This window comes from Denticeps clupeoides, chromosome 17, assembly GCF_900700375.1.
Source record: "Denticeps clupeoides chromosome 17, fDenClu1.1, whole genome shotgun sequence".
NCBI lineage: Eukaryota > Metazoa > Chordata > Actinopteri > Clupeiformes > Denticipitidae > Denticeps > Denticeps clupeoides.
The window spans coordinates 653,983-676,625 of record NC_041723.1 but is presented as its reverse complement, the minus strand read 5'-3'; the positions used below and the strand labels follow the sequence as shown (position 1 = coordinate 676,625).

The following is a 22,643-nucleotide window of genomic DNA, read 5'->3' as shown; positions in this document are numbered from 1 at the left end:
AGATGAGCTTGATGCGCCACCTAGTGGACACTTGACGTCTATTAAAAATAACACCTCCTTTATTGCCAACTTTTGAATGCAGTACGTGTAAAGAATGCATGTTGCAGGTCATAATTTCGGCTCGGACACGTTTTATTCATAAGCACACGTTTTTACACACCAACACCTACAGCGCATCGGTACTCACATAAAAATGTACATCAGTGTCATCACAACTATGAAACCTCCAACGTCATGTTTCACACATGCATGTAGTTAGTAAATGTGTCTGAGAACCCTAATAATTTGGGTTGATAATAATATCCAACTTGGGATGCTACCTAAAGGGGGCGTGGCTTAAAGAAACATGGCTACATCTGACCTAAGTGAAAGTGCACAGGCATCTAGCCGGGTGTGGAGGAGCAGGCCCGAGTCTGGGGGGACGTAAGGTCTTTGGCGGAAGATGAGCGAGAATTGAGGTCATCGTCGGGCTGGATGTGGCTCCGGCCGTTGCCTTGGCAATGACTGCGTTAAGGCCACAGGGTGACAGCTGAGGCCACATAGTGCACGGGGCACAGGCGTCGCTATGGAAACCCCACTTTCGCCATTGTTTCCTAAAGTTCTTGTCCCATCAGTAGCACTGTGTACTCAACAAGCATTCAAAAGAAATATATTCATATCCATCGTTGGAAACAGTCATCAGCTTATTTCAGTGTCATTATAGAATAACACTCATGACAAGTAGAGTCAAATGTTATGTTATATAACATTACAATATTTATCTTGCTATGCATTGGAATAGACCTTATTTTTAATATGTTAAAAGTAACTCAACAAAATGGAAGTCAAGAATCAACAAACACATCAGGAAAAATCAGGAAATGATTCTCAATTATGCAAAATTATGGAAGGTTGGAATTAAGGCCGACTCATGTGCTTCAACTAGTGCTGAACGCTCATGGTTGCGGGAGGACGCGGTGCGTGAAATGACCAGGACTGGACCGAGCCAGAGCAGTACAGTATCGTGCCAGCAGCTTAACATTATTGCACACGCGCGATTTGCATCAATTTCCATCTCACTACCAGATATCATCTTAGACTGCGTTAATGATATCGTGTGATGCAACTATACAGAACGCTTGTTAGAACTGCACCTCTGCCTAAAAAGGTGGGATCTTTCTGTAAGTCTGAGGGCGAAGTTGCAAATCAGGGGTGCTGAACTCATCTGCACAAGGGTCCGCTGCATTATGGGATCAGTAGTTATCAGGGCCGTAATAATTGATCTATATGAATTAATCTTGCAGTCCGGATGTATGACCCCCATGTGTGACATGTATTGGCTGTAAAGGCACGTGAGACGGCTGCGGATTCACAAGACAAGTATGTAACGAAGGTTCTCGCACGTCTGGCAACACTGGAGCAGGTGGACGTCCTTTTCGGGGCCCGTCCTCGCTGTTTTCTCTGTGGCGTCCTGTACTGAGGGCGCCGCGGCGCGGCGAGCCGACGCTTTAGCGCATTTTGTAATCGTGAGAGATGGCGGCTTCACAAAGCTGCCCTTTAAAATCCAACTCGAACGTGAAGTCCAGATCACGCTGCGGACACCAAACAGAAGAGATATTTTACCTCCTCAACATTTCATCATTATTCATCAGCAGTCCAGACAGAACTTTTCTAATTTCATTTATAGAAACAAGGCAAATCACATCTTAATTTTGCTAAATTAAACTCATTCTGGATCATTTTGTACATTGTACACTGCATTGTATTGACAGGACGGTGTGTGTCGGTATTACGGTGGAATTAAAGTTGGTGCCGGAGCAGCCGCTCACCTCGTTCTTGTCGTTGGGCTTCATGGCGATGCTGCCGATGATCTCCTCTCCTCTCTTCACAGTCAGATACTCTTCCAGATAAAACACCGTCTGCTTCCAGTGTGTGTACGCAGCATCTGGTGCTGCACACACACACACACAGTTAAATTTACAGCATTTACCTTATCCAGAGCGACTTACAGTCAGTAGTTACAGGGACAGTCCCCCCCTGGGGACACTCAGGGTTAAGTGTCCTGCTCAGGGACACGATGGTAGTAAGTGGGGTTGGAACCTGGGTCTTCTGGTTCACAGGCGAGTGTGTAACCCACTAGGCTACTACCACCCCCAGTTCAGCACAGCTGCCCTTGTTCATTACCTGATTATTCTCCCTTAGGATTTCTTCAGGGTGGTGAGGGACTGAGTGTGTGTGTGTGTGTGTGTGTGCAGACGGTTGATAATGTATTCCCCTCCGGCGTGAGAGGGTCGTCCTCCGCCACCTCCTGCACCGGTGCAGATAGGCCATGACTGACACACGGCCGTGCTCACGCTGTGTAGACACATGAGCCCACCTCAGAATTCCCTCAAACGACCAAGAGCTCCGTTCCGTATCCGGAGAACGTTCTGCACTATGAAGCAGGAATAATCGGACTTTTACTGTCATTTTACTGGCTCGTGCCACTCTGACTGATTTGTAGGGCTTTCTAATCACTTCTAGGGTCAGTGATTAGATTTCTATTCAGTCATGTTCAGGTGGATGAGGATGCAAGTTGGTGGTCCAAAGATGGAAACTTTTCCTTTCTGTGTCATTTTATTGGTAAGAATTAAACTCAAAACGTGAAGCTTTGTGCTTAGCAGAGCAGGAAGATCTACTCTGATATTATACATGCCTGACCATCACCACTAGGTGGCACCAGAAGCCACCATCTGCAGAACTTTGCTTTCACCTGTGGAGAAGCCGGTCTTCTTGTGACACTTGGTGAACTCGATGTTGAAGTAGGTGACGAGGGCGTGGACGTAGTCGTTCCTCTGGACCTGCAGGCAGAAAGCCGAGGTGAAGGACAGATCCTCTGCCTTCACCGTGTAGATGTCCAGTTCCTGTGGGACAGCCGTGAACAGGGGACGCATGTAATACAGCTGTGAGACAAGCACCATCATTTTAAATACCTTTTATATGTATTCATTAGATTTTAATTAACAACCTTTTGATGATTGACACAGGTTAGATGTTCAGTGTAGAACTGTAGGTTTTTTCTTTAAAGTCCTATTTTCAGGGCTAAAGAGAACGTTGTCCATGCGTTTAAACTGCAGTGCTGTGAGCCTCACTGGTGTTGCCAGATTGGACGGTTTTGGCCTGAATATTTGAAGTAGAATTATTTGTTGGGAATTTGTGTAGTGGAATCCGTTTCTCATGTACACATGTCGTAGTCCGTTTTGGGATACTTTCTTAATAGATTTGACTAATTGTTTGTCTTATTTTGGGCTGAAACAGATCAGGCATCTGGCAACACAGACTGTACGGCATAAAATTGCTCGAGGTTGTGATGCACACAAAGTCGCACACACAGACACCCAGACAGACACGGACGTCTCATAAACCAGATTTGTTGTCCCGCGCTGCGCCTCAACACTCCACACTGTCCCAGACAGGGTATAAAGCCCCACCCTGCCGTCGGCAGAGCCGCTACAGGGCCCCGAACACGGCTCCCTTGTTGCAGCCGGTGGGATTGTCCCTCTGTCGGTCCTCAGGATGAATATTAGCAGATGGCGCTGCGGCGTCTGTGTTTGACTTTGCTTTTTTTTCTGACGGGCTGACGGTTGAGGGGCCGAAGGAGCGGATGGCTGTTTGTTGGTTTGCTTGCTAAGATAAACCCGGTCCCCCTTAAAACCATACACAGACGAGGCCCCCAGAACACAGCTGAAGAAAAGCCCGACCACAGGGGACCGGAACGGGTCCTGCTGCAGGACGCGGAGAAATGAGCGGTGGAGAACTTCATGAAGCTGCTGAAGGCCCCTCGGCCTGGTGCGAAAGGGACACGCTTGTCCTTCATGACGTCTGTTACGAGATTATGCACATGTCTGCACACACGAACAATAAACAGATGCGCGTACGAGGGTTCCAACAAACAAAAGCCACACAGGACCACCTGCGGGGATTTGCCACCGACCCCGCCCTGTCTGTAGGGGGTGGAGCCGCCTGGCCTGGATGTGTTTGGATTGTGGGAAGAAAGAACGCGATGCCGGCCACCAAGCACTCCATGGACGTCTGACCCCCAAAATCAAGTCGGTTGGTCCTCGTAATTGATGCTGACCTTGATGAGGCAGGAGTTGGTCACCACCTGCTTGGGGTCCACGATGTCCACCAGCGGCTCCTTCATGGCCACATTTCGGATGCAGGTCATGTCAAAGCCGTAGACGTTCTCCCACCCTGGGACAGATCAGGTCCGGACAGCAGGCAGGGCAGAGAACACAAATCAATATCATCATATAATGATGCAGGGTATCTGCAGGTTTAATTTTACGCCGATTTAAGTCCTTTAAAGACCTTTTTAATGCCACTTTCATCAATTTGTGATGTGAGATGAGATATTGTGTTGTGAGAGCCAAATGCTCTTTTGAAAAAATTTTTATTAAATGTTAAGTACTACATTATTATTTGCGATATTATATTTATATTTATCCAAATTTCAGTTATTTTTTTGGCTTTTGGATTTTTTTGGCTTTTGGATTTTTTTCGCGCCACGATCGGTGCATTATTGACAGATTTAAGGCTTGTTCCAATTTGATTTAGAACAAAAAAATGAATGTAGGAACATGCTTTCCCCTCCTCACTGGGCTATTCCTGTTTCAGAAATATCAGAGATTTTTTTAATAACTCCAGTGAGCGCATAATTCAAATCTGAAATCTTTAAAACCATCATCTGCAGACTGCCCCTATAAAGATACGCAGGTATGCCGTCCGCATCCGTACACATTCCGATAATGCAAAGAATGCAGGATACTTTAAATTACATATTTCGGCCTTTATGCGTCAGTTCACGTTGCGGCGACGACTCGCAACCTAATATAATAGCTTCGTAATAGCTCCTGCGCAGCAGATGGTGCACTCGTCCACCAGAGGACACCGCTGAGACTCTTTTCCATTTGTTCTTTGACTACACAGCAGTTCTGATGACCTTGTAGTAAACTAATGCATGACCAGGATATTTATTATTCTTATGGTTAGTTCAACTCCAAATGCTCCGAGGAGGTAGAGCATTAGCATTAGCTAATACCAGTATTAACATTATTGGTTTTAAAGTACATTTACATTACATTTACAGCATTTATCAGACGCCCTTATCCAGAGCGACTTACAATCAGTAGTTACAGGGACAGTCTCCCTGGAACAATTTAGGGTTAAGTGTCTTGCTCAGGGACACAATGGTAGTAAGTGGGATTCGAACCCGGGTCTTCTGGTTCATAGGCGAGTGTGTTACCCACTAGGCTACTACCACCCAATTGTGAAAGTGAAGTGATTGCAGCACAGCAGACGATGCACACAGTGAAATGTGTCCTCTGCATTTAACCATCACCCTGAGCGAGCATTGGGCAGCCATGGCACCTTGGCGGATCGGGATTTGAACCGACAACCTTCTGATCATGGGGCCGCTTCCTTAACCGCTAGGCCACCACTTATTTATTTTAATGGTAGATAAATAAGTGTCTGAAACTGCATTTTAATCAGTAGTTATAAGTGTCAGGGACACGAGGGACAGAACCGTGTCCAGAATCTGTGTGTCTGAGCTCCTCTCTCGGTGAGTGATGAAGCTCTGAGGCTGTATGTGTGTGTTATTTACACCAGTGTGTCGAGCCTCTTCTCCACAGTGGGGTTTATATTACACAGAGTTGACTTGGGACCTGCTTTGTCCTCCAGCAGATCAGAAATGCACACCGTTCTTGAGTGTGAGTGTGTGTGTGTGTGTGTTGTGATGCCCATGCCTGGACTCAAGATGAACTCATCAAAAGAAGAGTGTGTTGACACTGAAACTGGTAACATCATTATGAAATCCTCTTCAAACAGTCAAATACCAAAATGGAGTGTGTGTGTGTGTGTGTTTGTTCAGGCTCTTATTCTAGATTATGCACCACTTCACAGTGCTTGTTCTAGGAACGAGATACTATGTGACCTGAACACACACCCACTCACAGTGAATTTTGAAGTCCTTATACTGACGGTCCTCAATAGCCACAATGTAGAGTGCTGCACGGTCGGGAAACATCAGTCCACCGGGTTTCTAGTGCGTACATGTGAGAGAGAGAGAGAGAGAGAGAGAGAGAGAGAGAGAGAGAGCGAGAGAGAGAGAGCGATGCATACCTCAGCACACTAAGAAAAACCAAAAAACAAAAAGTATTCACAGAGCATCACTTTTTCCACATTTTGAGATGTTACAGCCTCATTATTTTCCCTCAGAATTCTACACACAGCAGCCAATGATGACAACATGAAAAAAGTTTACTTGGCAAATATAATTAAAATCTGGATTGCAAACAAGAACATTAACACCCAGCACTACATATGCAGGAAAGTGTAAACAGACAGACAGACAGACACCACTGACCAGCCACTTGTCCCTGGCATAGATGACAGTGTTGAGCATTGACTCATAGAAAAGGCAGTAGCCCATCCACTCTGAGATGATGATGTCCACCTGCTCCACCGGAAGCTCAGTCTCCTCCACCTTCCCCTTAAAGATGGTGATGACTGCAACACAAATATGAGCACACACATCTCAACTGAGCACATAAAGGGGCATTTACAAAGAAAACATGGCACATTGGGAGTGTTTCACCAGTTCCCCCATCAGAACAGTGGAATTAAAGCGCCTGATAACCTGCATGATGGTGTTGGTAGTGGGCGTGGTCACGGTAACTGGAATTAAAGCGCCTGATAACCTGCATGTTGGTGTCAGTAGTGGGCGTGGTCACGTTCACTAGGAATTAAAGTGCCTGATAACCTGCATGTTGGTGTTGGTAGTGGGCGTGGCCACGTTCACTGGAATTAAAGCGCCTGATAACCTGCATGTTGGTGTTGGTAGTGGGCGTGGTCATGGTAACTGGAATTAAAGCGCCTGATAACCTGCATGTTGGTATTGGTAGTGGGCGTGGCCACGTTCACTGGAATTAAAGCGCCTGATAACCTGCATGATGGTGTTGGTAGTGGGCGTGGTCACGGTAACTGGAATTAAAGCGCCTGATAACCTGCATGTTGGTGTTGGTAGTGGGCGTGGTCACGTTCACTAGGAATTAAAGCGCCTGATAACCTGCATGTTGGTATTGGTAGTGGGCGTGGTCACGTTCACTAGGAATTAAAGCGCCTGATAACCTGCATGTTGGTATTGGTAGTGGGCGTGGTCACGTTCACTAGGAATTAAAGCGCCTGATAACCTGCACGTTGGTGTTGGTAGTGGGCGTGGTCACGTTCACTAGGAATTAAAGTGCCTGATAACCTGCATGTTGGTGTTGGTAGTGGGCGTGGCCACGTTCACTGGAATTAAAGTGTCTGATAACCTGCATGTTGGTATTGGTAGTGGGCGTGGTCACGTTCACTAGGAATTAAAGCGCCTGATAACCTGCATGTTGGTGTTGGTAGTGGGCGTGGTCACGTTCACTAGGAATTAAAGCGCCTGATAACCTGCATGTTGGTGTTGGTAGTGGGCGTGGTCACGGTAACTGGAATTAAAGCGCCTGATAACCTGCATGTTGGTGTTGGTGTTGGTAGTACCACCAACATTTAAACTAAGTTTCAGAAATAAAATCTTGTAATATTGCACTTTTTCTGTTTAGTTCCTCAAACACCAGAAATTGGCCTCACTTTCACTGAGATTTGGTCCCTAATAAGACTCAAGCACAAGGCATCCTGCAACTTTTCCTTGAATGCAGGTTCTCGCAAACCATTTTCAAACAGACAATATGGACACACGAACACTTTCTCATGCAAAACCGACACAAAAGATGCGGTGACCAGATTAATTTCCTCCTTATTTTCAAACCTGGCACGTTCTTGCTCTGTGAGAAAATTACACACAAATTTATTCATGAATCATTTCCCATAAGGCCTGAATCAAGTCAACACACACTTACGAAACTGTGGAAGGTGAGGAAAGAGTCCAACTGTTAAGTTTGCTGTACACATATTTTCCCTCTGTCACGATTACTTCATTCATCTGCACAGATCCGCACACGACAATTACGATTCATCGTGGTTTCTAGTTAAGTCTGTAATTTCGGCGATCTGATGAAGTCTACAGCATTCGAGCAAAGTGGAAAAACTAATTTTACAACACAATGTCTGCCAGCCGCGCTCATAATCAAACTCTGATCCCAAGATGGGTGAATTTATGCTGCTTTGCCACTCATTAATAACATCCATCCATTCCCGTACGCAAATGCAGCTGCATAGGTGAGTCCCCGTAAAGCCTGATCTCTTTATAGGACCTCCGCTCCTGTAAAACGCTGCTGAGGATGGACTTGTGCTGCAGTGCGTCGCGTCCAGAAACATCTGCTGCCTCCGATGGATGTGACCCGTGGGCCGCTGTGCTCTTGCTATGCTAATCAGCGCAGCTCGTCACCTCAATGGAGCAGCATATATATATACTAGTGGTGGGCCGTTATCGGCGTTAACGTGCTGCTCTTATCGGGCGGTAAAAAAAATATCGCCGTTAATCTATTCACAAAGTTGGGTTGGGAGCTGGGTCTATACTACGCAAGCTATTGTGCCGGAGTTAAATGGTTACACTAGATTTATAAGTATATTTCTTCTTTCTTGTGTCTTTTAGTTTCTTATTTCCTAAAGACTTCTATTTTGTTTTTGAGACCCGGTTCAGGTCTCTTGGACACATGGCGTGAGCTGTGAGAGCTTCTTTCATTTAAATTTATGTACATATTGGAAATATTTTGCATGTGTGTTATTTTGTGAATATTTTTTTATGTTCTTTTAATACTGTATATTGTACAGAGAGGTGCAGAAAGACGCGATGTGTGATGTGATGTTCTGACGCAGAAGAAGAACCGCTACACTATGATGACTTTCACCTTGATATTTTAGCGCGGATGTAGCCGAATTGCACTGTAGGAGGCGAGAACGAGTCTTCAAACTGTGAAATTACCACATCAAACGTGACGTGGTAACATGGATGCAGCTATTTAAATGAATAAACAGTTGGTAAACACAAGTACATCTTATTGAACATAATTTTTTTTCATCACTAATGATCATAGTAGAGCAGCTTTCTCAAGCAGTTTGTGATGCATTTTGTAAACAGGAGATGAGCCCCTGGTCTAATGCGCCACCTGGCTTGAGAAACCCGTTCTCAAAGACTTACTTTTAGTCATTATTTGGGTAGCACACATATTCTGAATGCCTTCGGCAGAATTCAAATGAGCCATTTTAATCTAGATTAATGTAGATTAATGTAGATTAATCTAGAATCTAGATTGATATAGATTAATTTTGTTTACTCTAGATTAATCTAGATTAATTTTGTTTACTTTAGATTAATCTAGATTAAGAAAATTAATCTATGAGCCACCTCTAGTATACATACATCCCGATCCACCAAGGTTCCACTGAGGTCCCCTTGATGAAGGTCCTGTCCCCACACACTGCTCCCCGGGCGCCTTTCATGGTGCCCACTGCTCACCAAGGGTGAGGGTTAAATACAGAGGACACGTTTCACCGTGTCACTGTGTGCTGTGCTGTCAGTGTTTCACACTGACAATCAATTCACTTCAAACTTTTTTTTTTGTAAATTGGGGTTAAAGAGTCCATCCAGCTGCCGTATGGTTCAGTCACTTCTGATAAGTGTAATTTGGCATGAAATTATCTCTCACACCTTCAGTGCGACGCTTCAGAGGTGCTATCAGCTGTGCCGAAGTGCAGTGGGACTGCGTATACGCCCAAGACGTACAGCCTGTCACTATTTTCATCTTCTCACTTTATCAGCACTGAGGACATCATGGAGGTCTTACCGCTGTCCAGGTGGTTGGACTTGATGATTTTTTCGGAGTATTCGGATATACTGGAGCACTCGATCTATGTAAGAAAAGAAGAGGGAACACAAGCAATAAAAAGTTACAAATTGCGTCACAGAAACAGTCGACAGAAAACAGAAACAGAAAAAACACATTTTTAAATGGAGACACGTGGCTGGAGACACGCTGGAAATCAGAAGCAACAATGAGGTTCACCGTGTAAAGGTAGAAAACGAAGCTGACGAGGGCGGTGGGCGTTGCCAGAGCAACTAGTCCACTAGTGCGAGTGGGCGGGAAGACGATCCACGGGGACATGTCCTGGGAAAAGGGGACATCCATTCACCCTATTGGTTATGGCCGAAGCGACATGAACAAAATGAAGTTGCATGAGGATAAGTTTCAGTTTGTGTCACGTGTGTCAATATCAGAACAAAATGTGATGAAAATCGAATCGTTCGACATGGAAAAGTATCTAATGATCAATTCACCACAAACCATTCACCATTCAACTTAGTAAACTATTACAGGGTGGCCCATTTATATGGATGCACCTTAATAAAATGGGAATGGGTGGTGATGTTAACGTCCTGTTTGTGGCACATTAGTATATGTGAGGGGGCAAACTTTTCAAGATGGGTGGTGACCATAGTGGCCATTTTGAAGTCGGCCATCTTGGATCCAACTTTAGTTTTTTCAATAGGAAGAGGGTCAGAAAAACAATGGTGTAACTTTATTATTTCATGAGTTATTTACAAGTTTCTGACCACTTATAAAATGTGTTCAATGTCACCAACCATTCCCATTTTATTAAGGTGTATCCATATAAATGGCCCACCCTGTACTATGCGGTAGTTTGCAATATCGTGCGACGTCGCGCTGCCTGAATTAAGTGTAAAGAAGGCCGTGGCGTACAGCAGCACGCTGAGCAGAGCTGTAATTATCTGCTGCAGGACTTGTGCAGAACTTATCCGGGAGTCCAGGTCCAGCTGTGTTGCTGCGCCACGCCTCATTGTCGCACATCGGGTCACTAATTGGCTCGGCGCTCTCGGTTCCGCCCACCTGACGCGGAACAGCCCACAGGCGGGCCTTCCCATGAGCCTTCATTAGTGTCCAGGGACATCGTTGTCACCTGCAAGACCACCTTCCCCCTCCTTAGGGACAAACACCGGGTCAATAAGCAGTGGCCGAGCAGAAAAGCTGAACTGAACAGAGACCCAGGAGTCTTCCTATACACACACTACACACACACAAACACACACACACACAGCCTCAACGCAACCCAGGGACAACTGTATAAATGGAAATGGAAGGTAATCTGCGCGTGAACACGCTGCGTAAAAGCACGTGCACGCACATGCTGTGTGATTTGGTGGCTTTGTGAGGACGTTTTGTTGTGTGAGACAGAGGCAGAGGTTCGAATGTCAGAGCGCCGTCCCTGTGGGGTCGTCTTTCTTCTGTCCCTCTCTGACATTTCAACATGCAGGGTTGCTAATTATCAGCGTGCCAGTGGACCTTAAAAGGCAGGTGTGAATCCAAGCAGATGTTGGGAGAACGTGGCTGAGGTGACATGAGCGTCCCTCACTGAAATGGCCGGGAAGCAGGTCAGGGGACAGTACTTCTAACACCACAAACTCATATAATAACGCGCAAAAAGTGCACAATTATGAAACCCTCACCCTTGGTGACAGACAGGCCGAATGGGCCAGAAAACCCTCTACCACCACCTGCATGTAAGGACCCTACATCAGAGAAGCGTAGTAACGAGTCACATTTACTCCGTTACGTTGGGGGGAAATGTACTTTATGAGCAGGTTTACAATTCAATACTTTTTACTTTTACTTGAGTACATTTGTCAATAAGAAACAGTAATCTCGCTTTGCTCATTTTTGCCAGACAAACGCTGCCAGAAGATCTAACACGTTTCACTATTCAGGTGTAGCGACAATGATCACATGACCCTGTTTCACCAATCAGACGTGGCCATGCAGTCACATGACCACACAAACCGTGGCGGCACAACGGCGGAATGAAAAATGGCAGATGCGACGGTCTACAGTGCTAAAACCAAAGATCACAGGAAGAATCCAGAATGCCAGTCTTCCATATCGGCATCTAATGGCGCAATGAGCTAATTAGACCACTATACATCTTCTGTAGACAGAAGGAATTAGCGTTAGCGATGTTGTTCAGCTGTATTATTTAATATTGCAATGCTAAGATGTATAATTAGCATATGCAAGATCATTTGTACACTCATATTTAGTCCATCAATTACTACAAATTGTACTTTAATACGTTATTCATTAGGAAATACCAGAATGATATTTTTTCTGCCTGAAAATCTTGTTTCTAAAAAATTTACAATCTTTACAAAAATTTACAAGAGATATTACAATCCAACTTGAGTAGTTGTACATAATTTTGTACTTTTACTACTTTTTACTGTAATTTTGTAATTGTTTTACTTGAGTGAAATGTGTAGCTACTCTGCCTGTGCCATTCAGATTCTGAATCTGTCCAGTCTGTCTGATTTGGGCCAAGGAAAATTATATTTCATATCTCTCGCCATGAAAGCAGATAACCTGGACTTTTTAAGTCAATAAAAGTTCCTACGATGATCACCATTTTGTAGTTATAACTCACAAAATTGTAGAATCATCTTCATAGTAGGGGGATGAATTGTCTGGATGCATTTTTCTGCACTCAGTTTATTTGTCAGTGGGGCAGCTGAAGTTTCGGTAAGGCTTCTTGAAAGGGCTTCTTAAATTATAAAAGTAAAAAAGTTTAAAGTAAACAGAACAGCCAATTTCAGGCAAAGCTAACAGAGTTTTTCTTTAAGAATGAACTTCATTTAATGGCTGATGCATATGTTCAGTGTGAACACGCTTTACATAAAGCACAAGGAGAGGAAATTGGAGATGAGTAAAGAAAGCTGAGTAAAGGAAGTAAAGGAATTGAACAGTTTCCTCTATGTTGTTCTTAACCAGCGGAATCTTCTGTTCTATGTGCCTTTATATATGTTGGAAGTTCTTTCTAATCAGGTTTAAATGTTTGTCAATGACATGAAATATCCATTTGGGATCAATAAAGTAAAAATAACCTAACCATGGGTAACAAACGAAGCAAATTGTAAGTAGTACATTTTCATGTTCAAATGTTTTAAATTGTTGTGCGTGAGTATCAGTCTTAGTTTTAGCGTTTGGGAGAAAAGAATCCGTTCTTGTTATTTTCCTCCTCTTCCTCTGAACTTTGACTATTTCTGCTTCATGCTACATCATCCGAGAGGCTCTGAATCGAGCCAAGCTGAGCCGAGCTGAGCCAGGACCACAGCCAGACACCGAGGGAAGGCACCTGTCTTCCCGCCGGGATGGAATACAGGCGTTGCAGAGCGAAAATATGCATTTGCATGCAATGTACATTATTCATCACCCAAGCCCGTCAATCAGTCTCAGCACGAATAATTTGCCGTTACAGTAATTTTTCTCATGGTTTAGAACATGCAGAAAGGTGGTCTGATCTAACGGTGTCATGTGACACCGCTGTGTGAGTATGGCCGATTCCCAGTGTTGGCCCTGCTTCTCAGCAGGTCCACGCGGTTCTCCGTACCCCATACACGTGCCTGGCACCCGCCTTGGCAGCGAACATGGAGAGGATGCCAGTTCCGCTGCCAACGTCCAGGACGATCTTGTCTTTGAAGACGTGCTTGTTGTGGTACATGGAGTTCCTGTAGGTCAAGGTCCTCACTTCGTCCTTCAGCATCTCCTGTTGGGACAAACAACAGGTACAAGACGGGAACATGATCAGCATTATCAACATTATCACATCTATTCTATTCTGTGTTTATGTCGCATGCATTGGGGTGTCCATATTTATTCCTGGTATGTTCCATAAGACGTTATCAGTGTCTTGCACCTCATGGATGCCGAAGTGAGCGTAGGAGTCGAAGTAGTAGTCCCGGGAAGTCATGTCCTCTGGGTTGAGCAGCTTGGCCATCTTGCCACGCCCAGGACAGCTGGCCAGGCCCGCCGAGTGGGCGGAGTGCGGGGCAGAGTGGGCGGGGCGTGGCACATGATGGACGGACGTGACAGGCCTGGGCAGTGGAGACGGCTGCGTGGACTGAGCCGCGCTGAGGGGCTGCTGCTGCAGGGAGAAGAGTGCAAACATGTAAAAACATATATTATTATACTATAATTATTCGAATTAATTATTATTCTAATTATCATATTTTTGTGAAGGTAATGCAGTCAACCATACATATATTTCACCGTTGTTCACTTTGTATTCACCTTGTTTTTCTGACATTTTGAGATATATACATTTCGTATGAAAAGAAATGGAGAGAAGAAGGGGAAGTAGAGTAAAGGTTAAACGCATAAAGGCAGGAAAAACCGGGGGAAAAAAATAATGCGCTGAAAAAAGATGACAAGCGAGTTCGGCGTGACATTTGGAAGCTCAACTGGGCACCGCTGTGTTTAAAGAAAGATCAACTTCACTGCTATAAGGTCACTTAGGGTCACCAGAGTGACCAACACCGCCGAGCTGCACCAAATCAGTAAGTAATCGAATGTTGTATGACATCGTAGGACAGTTTTTGCCGTTTTATGACAGTCTTGCACGACCAGAGGTCGGTGTAGTTATTTGTGCCATTGTGACTGGTGACTCCTGCTGAGACATATTCAACAATAAAACTCAAATCCTCATATTTAATACCAGCAGTGCGTCGTGCAACCTGAAGTGTGATGGCCTCAGCCTGCCTACACACTGACTGACACCCACACACACACACACACCTCCGTGGAGTTCTATACACACACATCTGTCTCCGCGGGCTGCCGTGTGTCCTCAGCTCGGCACAGATAAGGGAAAGTGAAGGAATGCTGTGCCGCGGTTTTATTCATGCAGGGCGAGAGCTGTTTATAACCGAACACAGTCAATGGCCCAAACACAGTAATATTCAAAATATAATGGGAAATATTAGGAGAACAAGTTGGACCGAGAAATGTGTGGGACAGTTTTTATTATTGCTAATATAAATAAGACTGCTAGAGTGAAACTGAAGTGATCGTCATCGTGAAGCACAGCGACACATTTCACCACGAAACGTGTAGTCTGCTTCAAACCAGCAGCAGTGTGTGGGGACGGTACTATCCTCAGTTGACTCGAACCCGCTAGGCCAGCACTGCCCCACAAGGATAATGCATGATCTGAAAAACGCTGAAGGTCATGTGAAAAGTTCCTAGGTTGGAAAGGTCAGATGAAAAGACAAAATTTAGCATATTTATCATGCTAACAAGGGTCAGTTTCCCACTCATGGATTAAGCCACAGACCTCAAGTGCTTTAGAACAGAGAACTTCACTGATTCCATGGGGGGGAGGCAGTAGCCTAGTGTGTAAAACACACGCCTGTGAACCAGAAGACCGCAAAGTCCCAGGTTCAAACCCCACCTACTACCATCATGTCCCTGAGCAAGAAACTTAATCCTGAGTCTCTGTAAATACTGACTGTCGCTCTGGATATGGACGCCTGGTAAAACAGGGCAGTGGTGGCCTAGCGGTTAAGGATGTGGCCCCATAATCAGAAGGTTGCCGGTTAAAATCCCGATCCGACAAGGTGCCACTGAGCAAAGCACCGTCCCCACACACTGCTCCCCGGGCGCCTGTCATGGTGCCCACTGCTCACTCAGAGTGATGGTTAAATGCAGAGGACAAATTTCACTGTGTGCACCGTGTGCTGTGCTGCTGTGTATCACATGTGACAATCACTTCACTTCATGAAGAAGAAACCGATCCATAAAACATAGTTTTAGCTTGTTTAGAAGGTTTAATTCTCGTGTAGCTGTATTATAATATGAGGGATACACATTCACATACTCTGCACATCCAGTATACAGTACAGGCCAAAAGTTCTGTACTTAACAAAAAAAGGTGAAATAACTGATAAGACATGTTTTATATTCTAGTTTCTTTGCTCTGGTTACTGCTTTGCACACTCTTGGCATTCTCTCGATGAGCTTCAAGAGGTCGTCACCTGAAATGCTTCTCCAACAGTCTTGAAGGAGTTCCCAGAGGTGTTTAGCACTTGTTGGTCCAGCTCACCCCAAACCATCTGGACTGGGTTCAGGTCCGGTCAGGTCTCCACTTTTTGTTAAGTACAGAACTCCACATGTGTTCATTCATAGTTTTGATGCCTTCAGTGAGAATCTACCAACGTAAATGGTCATGAAGATAAAGAAAACACGTTGCATGAGAAGGTGTCCAGACTTTTGGCCTGGACTGTATATAGAGAGTGGTCATTAATGGCCATAAACCTGCCTCGACCTCTGACCCCCATCTGGCCGCACCCCAGTGTCCAGTAATGGGCCGCCGGTGAATGTGTGTCTGATGTGTGTGTAGCCCTGCGGTGATTTATTATCTGGACTGAGTGCCTAATCGTCTTCCCACCATGCTGGAGTCAGAAGCTTTTTACTGGCAGTTGAGCAGCTATTCGCCCCCCACACACACACACACACACACACACACACTCTTCATCTCATTGTTACCGTATACAGTAGGTTCGGTATAATAATTATTATACTGCTGATTCTGAAGTACATTTGAAGGGAAAGGAAGTATAATTCGACTTTGTCTTATTCTGTTTTCATGTGGAGATCATGCGAATGAGAAAAAACATGCAATCGCTCATCAGCTCTGTTAAAGATGCACACACACACACACACACACACACTTGGCCCGCATTCATCCACACTAATAACCCCACCGAGTCCAGCGTCACTGCACTAATGCTGCAGAAGCTGCGGAGCAGCCGGACTCCTGCGGAAGCTCCGTCGTACGGCGCCACGCTGCTCTAACTTCTCCGCAGCCGCCTGCTGTCTGATGGCAACTGAATTAAACAAAAAGGGACTTAATGGGATTATAGATGGAGGGGGACAGAGACAGGACGTCACAGGTTCCGGTGGCAGGCGGCGCATGTGTAAGGAATGCGACCGTGACACATGCAATATTCATGGCCAGGCTGACCAGAGAGAGAGAGAGAGAGAGAGAACTGTCACCAAATGCATCAAACGCCAGAGGTGACATTGAGGACAGGAAACTACTGCAGATTTGTGTCCAAAATCCAAGCTGGACTCGGAGACGGAAGCGGAGTGTGGCGCACCCTGTCTGATCCCCACCGCTATTTTTAGGGCTTTTGTCTCGTGGGCGGGGCATCACCTGTGAAGTCGCGGCAGGAGGAGGCGCCCGTGCTGGCTTGCTACGTCTTCACAACGTAGTAGGGAGGTAGTAACCTAGTGGGTAACACACTCGCCTGTGAACCAGAAGACCCAGGTTCGAACCCCACTTACTACCATCATGTCCCTGAGCAGGACACTTAACCCTGAGTGTCTCCAGGGGGGGGACTGTCCCTGTAACTACTGACTGTAAGTCGCTCTGGATAAGGGCGTCTGGTAAATGCCATAAATGTAAATGAATCATAGGAGCCGGTGTCATTCATAAAAAGCCGGTGCAGGCAGTGGTGCAGGTGACAAGGCTTCTTCCTGCTTAATCATGTAGAAAGATCTCAGAATGAAGAGGTTTCGGGGTCACTGAGTTCAGAAAAACCAACATGAAAACCAGCACAAAAAGCGGGGAGCTGCACACACGCAGCTGGAGGACCTGGTGGAGTTGAGAGGTTCTGAGGGGTGGATGCATGGTACCGGTGGGTCAGGAGTCTCTGAGCTGACTTTTTTTTTTTTACCGCACATGAGCCTAGTCGTGTAAAGTCGAGGTCCCTTCGGCCGTCAGTAAATTCACGAGGGGCAATAAAAAGTTGCAGCACCACGGACAGCGTCGCGCAGGTCCAGCATCCTCCACCCGTCACGCCGCGACCGAGGACTTTATATATGCATGCGGAGCCGGAGTCCGAGTCCGAGCCGGAACCGGTGCCCGAGATGGAACCGGAGTCCGAGCCGGAACCGGATCCGAAGTCGGAGCCCGAGCCGGAACCGGAGCCCGAGCCGAAGTCGGAGCCGGAGCCCGAGCCGGAGCCCGAGATGGAACCGGAGTCCGAGCCGGAGCCCGAGATGGAACCGGAGTCCGAGCCGGAACCGAAGTCGGAGCCGGAGTCCGAGCCGGAACCGGATCCGAAGTCGGAGCCCGAGCCGGAACCGGAGCCGAAGTCGGAGCCCGAGATGGAGCCGGAGCCGAAGTCGGAGCCGAAGTCGGAGCCGGAGCCGGAGCCCGAGCCGGAACCGCAGCGGACGCCTGCAGCAGGTCGCCACGCTCCGACTTGTAGAACCGCGGACCTACCTCGCTGTTGTCCGCCTCCGCCATCTTCCTCCGCAGCAGCAGGCAGCGGGACGAGTGCTTCACCCCCATCTCAGCCGGACACCGATGGAGCACTTCTTCTCCAACCTCTTCAGCCTTATAGCGGCTTCTTTATGACAGTGTCGGACCGGTTAGAAAAAGTGTCTCTACGAGAAGCGGGTCCCTGGAGTAAAAGTTGTCCCCAGTTGGGGCTCCCCGCCTCTGGCCGCCTGAGCTCCATCTCCTCCGGCGACGCAGGAACTTGACCGGGTGGAGGTGGGAAGGGGAGAGAGAAGAAGAGGGAGTGGAGCAGGTCAACTGAGGGTCCGTGGGACGGAGGACGGACTGGGATGGGGACGGGGTTTCTGTGTTCTGTCAGGTGTGAGACGGAGGTCAGGGGTCATTTGGGGGAGGTGTGGACTGATCTCCGTTTGCACATCACATCATCTTAAGCACGCAGGAACATCCTCTATTTTGGGGGGGGTTCTGAAGCCAAGTCAGCAGTTCCAGTTCCAATTTCTTCTGATAACATCATTACACTCCATCAAAGATTCAAACGATTCAAAGTGATGCTTTGAAAATCACCTTCAAAGTGAGGCCACGCCACCCCGAAGGAGATCCCAGAACCCTTTAATCTTAAACGGGTTGTGGAAAGAGCGTTTCCCCGCTCCCTGTCGCCACGTATCCTCTCCAGAGGCGGAGAAGAAAGGGGCTCAGATTGTTCTTCTCATTGGATGTGACGTTCATGAATTCTAAATTCTGCAGAGGGTTGATGCAGCTTCTGGGAATGCATGGATCCAGAATTCAGCATGTAAAGTCATTACAAATGATGATTAATGGCTGTTAATCGGCCGTGGACTTATGTTCCAGCCTCTGATCCTGGATCAGCTTTGTCACGATTCCCAGTGGTTCAGCATCTCAGCGTTTTCCCGTGAATCTGGTCAAATCCGAGGAAGAACCCAGGTGTCAAGATCTGCACTCACAAAGTCTAATTTCTGCAGGGTAATAATAATGTATTTCCTCTGCCACACAGCAGAATTAGACGAACTGTACCGTCATCTGCACCGATGCGCGTGCTGACTCGGTTAAAGCATCAATTCCTGGAGGAACTCTGAAACGACGTCCATTGTCACAGTTAAACCGTGACCTCGTGTCACTTGCGGCAGAGCAGTGGTGGCTCTTAGGAGGACCCATAATGGGACGTTTAACATCTCCGGCTCACCCCGCGACGCTTATTGCCAAATGCACAATTGGTACGCTGCAACCGTTTTGCGTTACCGCCGCCGATGCTGTTTGGTACGATACAGCAGGGCAGCATTGTCGTTGTGAAAGTGAAATTCATGAGGTGCTGTCCCCTTGTCCCTGTCTGCCCGCCTTTTTCTCTGTGGGTCCAGACGTCTGTAGATAACGGCCCAACATCTCTGCACGGGCGGGATAATAATGGACTTTTGATGAGTGGCGGGCAGCTGGTGTGTGCCTGGGCCTTTTGTGAATGGAGGAGGCTTCTAACCGAGATGCTGGGGTGGAAGTAGCCTAGTGGGTAACACACTCGCCTGTGAACCAGAAGACCCGGGTTCGAATCCCACTTACTACCATTGTGTCCCTGAGCAAGACACTTAACCCTAAGTTGCTCCAGGGGGACTGTCCCTGTAACTACTGTTTGTAAGTCGCTCTGGATAAGGGCGTGGATAATGTAAATGCTTAAAAACCCTTCATTCCAATTGGACCTCATTTTAATTATGGCATCTAATTAAACCCGCAATCTACCAATTAATGTCAGTCATTCAGTTCATTCTTCAGATATAAAGCAGGATACATTTAGACCAGAAAGGCTGATAATTACTGAACATAATTGACATTGTTGTAGGGTGGTAGTGATCTAGAAGAGTTTCTCTTCCCTCCATAATGGACATTTACAACACACACTGTGTCCGGAAAATCACCAGCATTGCGAAGGAATCTCCACATGCACTCTTCACCCTCCTACCATCCGGAAAAGGGTGAAGTCAAAGTGAAGTGATTGTCATTGTGAAACCCTGCAGCACAGTACACGGTAACACGGTGAAAGGTGTCCTCTGTATTTAACCCGTGGGCACCATGACAGGCGCCCGGGGAGCAGCTTGTGGGGATGATACCTTCATCAAGGGGACCTCAGTGGCACCTTGGCAGCCTTCTGATTACCACTAGACCACCACAGCCCCTTTAAATCAGGTTTATCTGTTAGAAGCTCTGTCTGTCTGTCTGTCTCTCTGTCTGTGTCTGTCTGTCTGTTTCTCTCTCTGTCTGCCTGCCTGTCTCTCTGTCTGTTTGTCTGTGTGTCTGTCTGTCTGTCTCTCTGTCTGTCTGTTTCTCTCTCTGTGTGTCTGTCTATCTGTCTGTCTCTCTCTCTCTGTCTGTGTGTCTGTCTCTCTCTCTCTCTCTCTCTCTGTCTGTCTCTAAGTCTTTCTGTCTGTCTGTCTCTCTCTCTCTCTCTCTCTCTGTCTGTCTCTCTCTCTCTGTTTATCTGTCTCTCTCTCTCACTCAGACCTCAATCCAATAGAGAATCTGAGAGAAGCATCACGGCTCTTGAGAAGATCTGCATGGAAGAATGGGCCAAAATACCAAACCTGGTGAAGACCTACAGGAATCGTTTGACCCCGTCACTGCCGCCCGAGGTCACATTACACTGAATTAAGGTGAATTTTTACTACTCACCAAACACTTCTTTTCTGCACCATTAAACAAATAAATTCTTTTCTGGATTTTTTTACGTTCTGTTTCTCACAGTTGAAGTTTTGTTTAAGTGGGACAACTTGCACAATCGGTGGCTGCGAAATCCTGTATATTAACGCGGACCAAACTGATCCTCTGGTGGCAGATGTGCCGGCGTGATTGACTGGCGAGCGAAGCCGCTGTGAAAACTCATTAAGGGAAGCTGTGGATGTGAATTTGTGATGAATGCGCCCATTAATGCCGGTAATCACGGCGGCGCGTGCAGAAGGCTGTGGGACGATGGGAGGTTGGACTGAATGGATCTGATGAACCCCCTTTTTCTGTCCTCTGTCACGTTGCACGCACCGAGGTGTGAAGGGTGGAGCTGCCGCTGCTGGGGGTCTGACGCCAGGACCCCCGCGATTTTATTTCTATCAGACACCAAGAAGACCTGCTGCTGTGAGAAAGTAAGATGCTGATTAAATATGCTGATCGAGAGATTCTCAGGGTGACTTTGTTATGCTGGACGGAAGTTATCATGAAAAATGGAATGGAACAGACGAATAAATGATGATCCATTTACAGTTAACTGTGATTTGGAATGATTCTACCTCTATTCAGACATTTAAAATACCATGATGATGTGAAATGCTGCAGGCGACATTAAGGAGGAAGCAAAAAGAAGATGTCTCTGTAGAACATGACTTTCCAACTGGAATACTGTGTTGGCTGGTTACTAAATAGGGTGGTAGGGTGGTATTAGCCTGGTGGGTAACACACTTGCCTGTGAACCAGAAGACCCAGGTTCAAACCCCACTTACTACCATCGTGTCCCTGAGCAGGACACTTAACCCTGAGTGTCTCCAGTGACTACTGACTGTAAGTAGCTCTGGATAAGGGCGTCTGGTAAATGCTGTAAATGTAAGATTACTTTACTTTGTACCGCAACAATTTGTGTGTTCTGCTGGAGGACCTTTGTGGCTTTATATACAACACAGGGCATTGGAGACGTTCACAGACATAAAATGTTAGTTAGTGAACGTGGCCTGAGCGCTACATGTAATATTGGTCTCTGAAAACAGGGCCCTTAGAGTGGAATCCTTTTCCCTTCTTTCCCGCATCTTTAGATTAAATTACGAAATAATACACATTATATCTCATTGGATAAGAAGGATTTACTACATTGACACATGACGTGTTGCCATGATGACAGTCTAATCAGATCCTGATTCTCATCCAGACTTCACGCGCCAGCGAGGATGTAACAAGAGAGAGAATTCCCTGAAAGACCTATTAAGCTTCATTCAGACTCGCACGCCCTCTCACATCTGTGTTGATGTCTTGCTGAAGAGAAAATCCTGATTATCTGAATTCTCTGCTTCTGATGAAACCGGGATGGCATTATTCCCCCCGTCCAGCACCGTCCAGCAGGGCCAGTCATTAACAGTAACTGAGATGTTTCCGTTTCAACAAAGCTTGTTCATATGCAGCGTGTTCTTCTTCATTATCTGAAAACATTCAGCAAGACATCAACAAAGGTGCAGCCAAAGTGCCTCAATTCAAGATGATTGCAGGTTCACCATCACAGGACACGTCTCAGCAGGATCAGCATCATCTACATGATGACCTTCAGGAGAACATTACACTGTCCAGCTATAGTTCGTCTGCACGACTGAATGAAGATCCGTCTCCAGTCCTAATCGGTCGCTGCAGGAGTCGGTCTTGGCGCTGCTCTTTTCTCTCTCTGGCTTTGAGTAATGTCCTGAGGAGGAGGACAAGAGGAACGAGGCTGAACTTTCATCTGATGCCGTGTTAGAGCACTATCTCTCTAACCACTCATCCATTCAACTCGGGTGAGCAGTATCACACACACA

At 46.5% G+C, this 22,643-nt stretch overlaps 1 protein-coding gene across 2 annotated transcripts; it reads right to left on the bottom strand.

The window, feature by feature from the left end:
• Nucleotides 1-167: 167 nt before the first annotated feature.
• Nucleotides 168-18,421, bottom strand: LOC114766611 (protein arginine N-methyltransferase 8-B). Of its 2 annotated transcripts, none has more exons than XM_028957584.1 (10): nt 18,082-18,421; nt 13,711-13,938; nt 13,405-13,560; nt 9,795-9,858; nt 6,386-6,528; nt 5,974-6,061; nt 4,097-4,212; nt 2,732-2,882; nt 1,809-1,930; nt 168-1,571 (listed from the first exon to the last, which is right to left on the bottom strand). In XM_028957584.1, the coding sequence occupies exons 1-10, from the start codon at nt 18,148-18,150 to the stop codon at nt 1,488-1,490; spliced, it is 1,221 nt and encodes a 406-aa protein (XP_028813417.1). In that variant the 5' UTR covers nt 18,151-18,421; the 3' UTR covers nt 168-1,487. The 2 variants fall into 2 exon arrangements, with proteins under 2 accessions (XP_028813417.1, XP_028813418.1); XM_028957585.1 differs by having other exon boundaries at nt 13,711-13,935.
• Nucleotides 18,422-22,643: the final 4,222 nt, after the last annotated feature.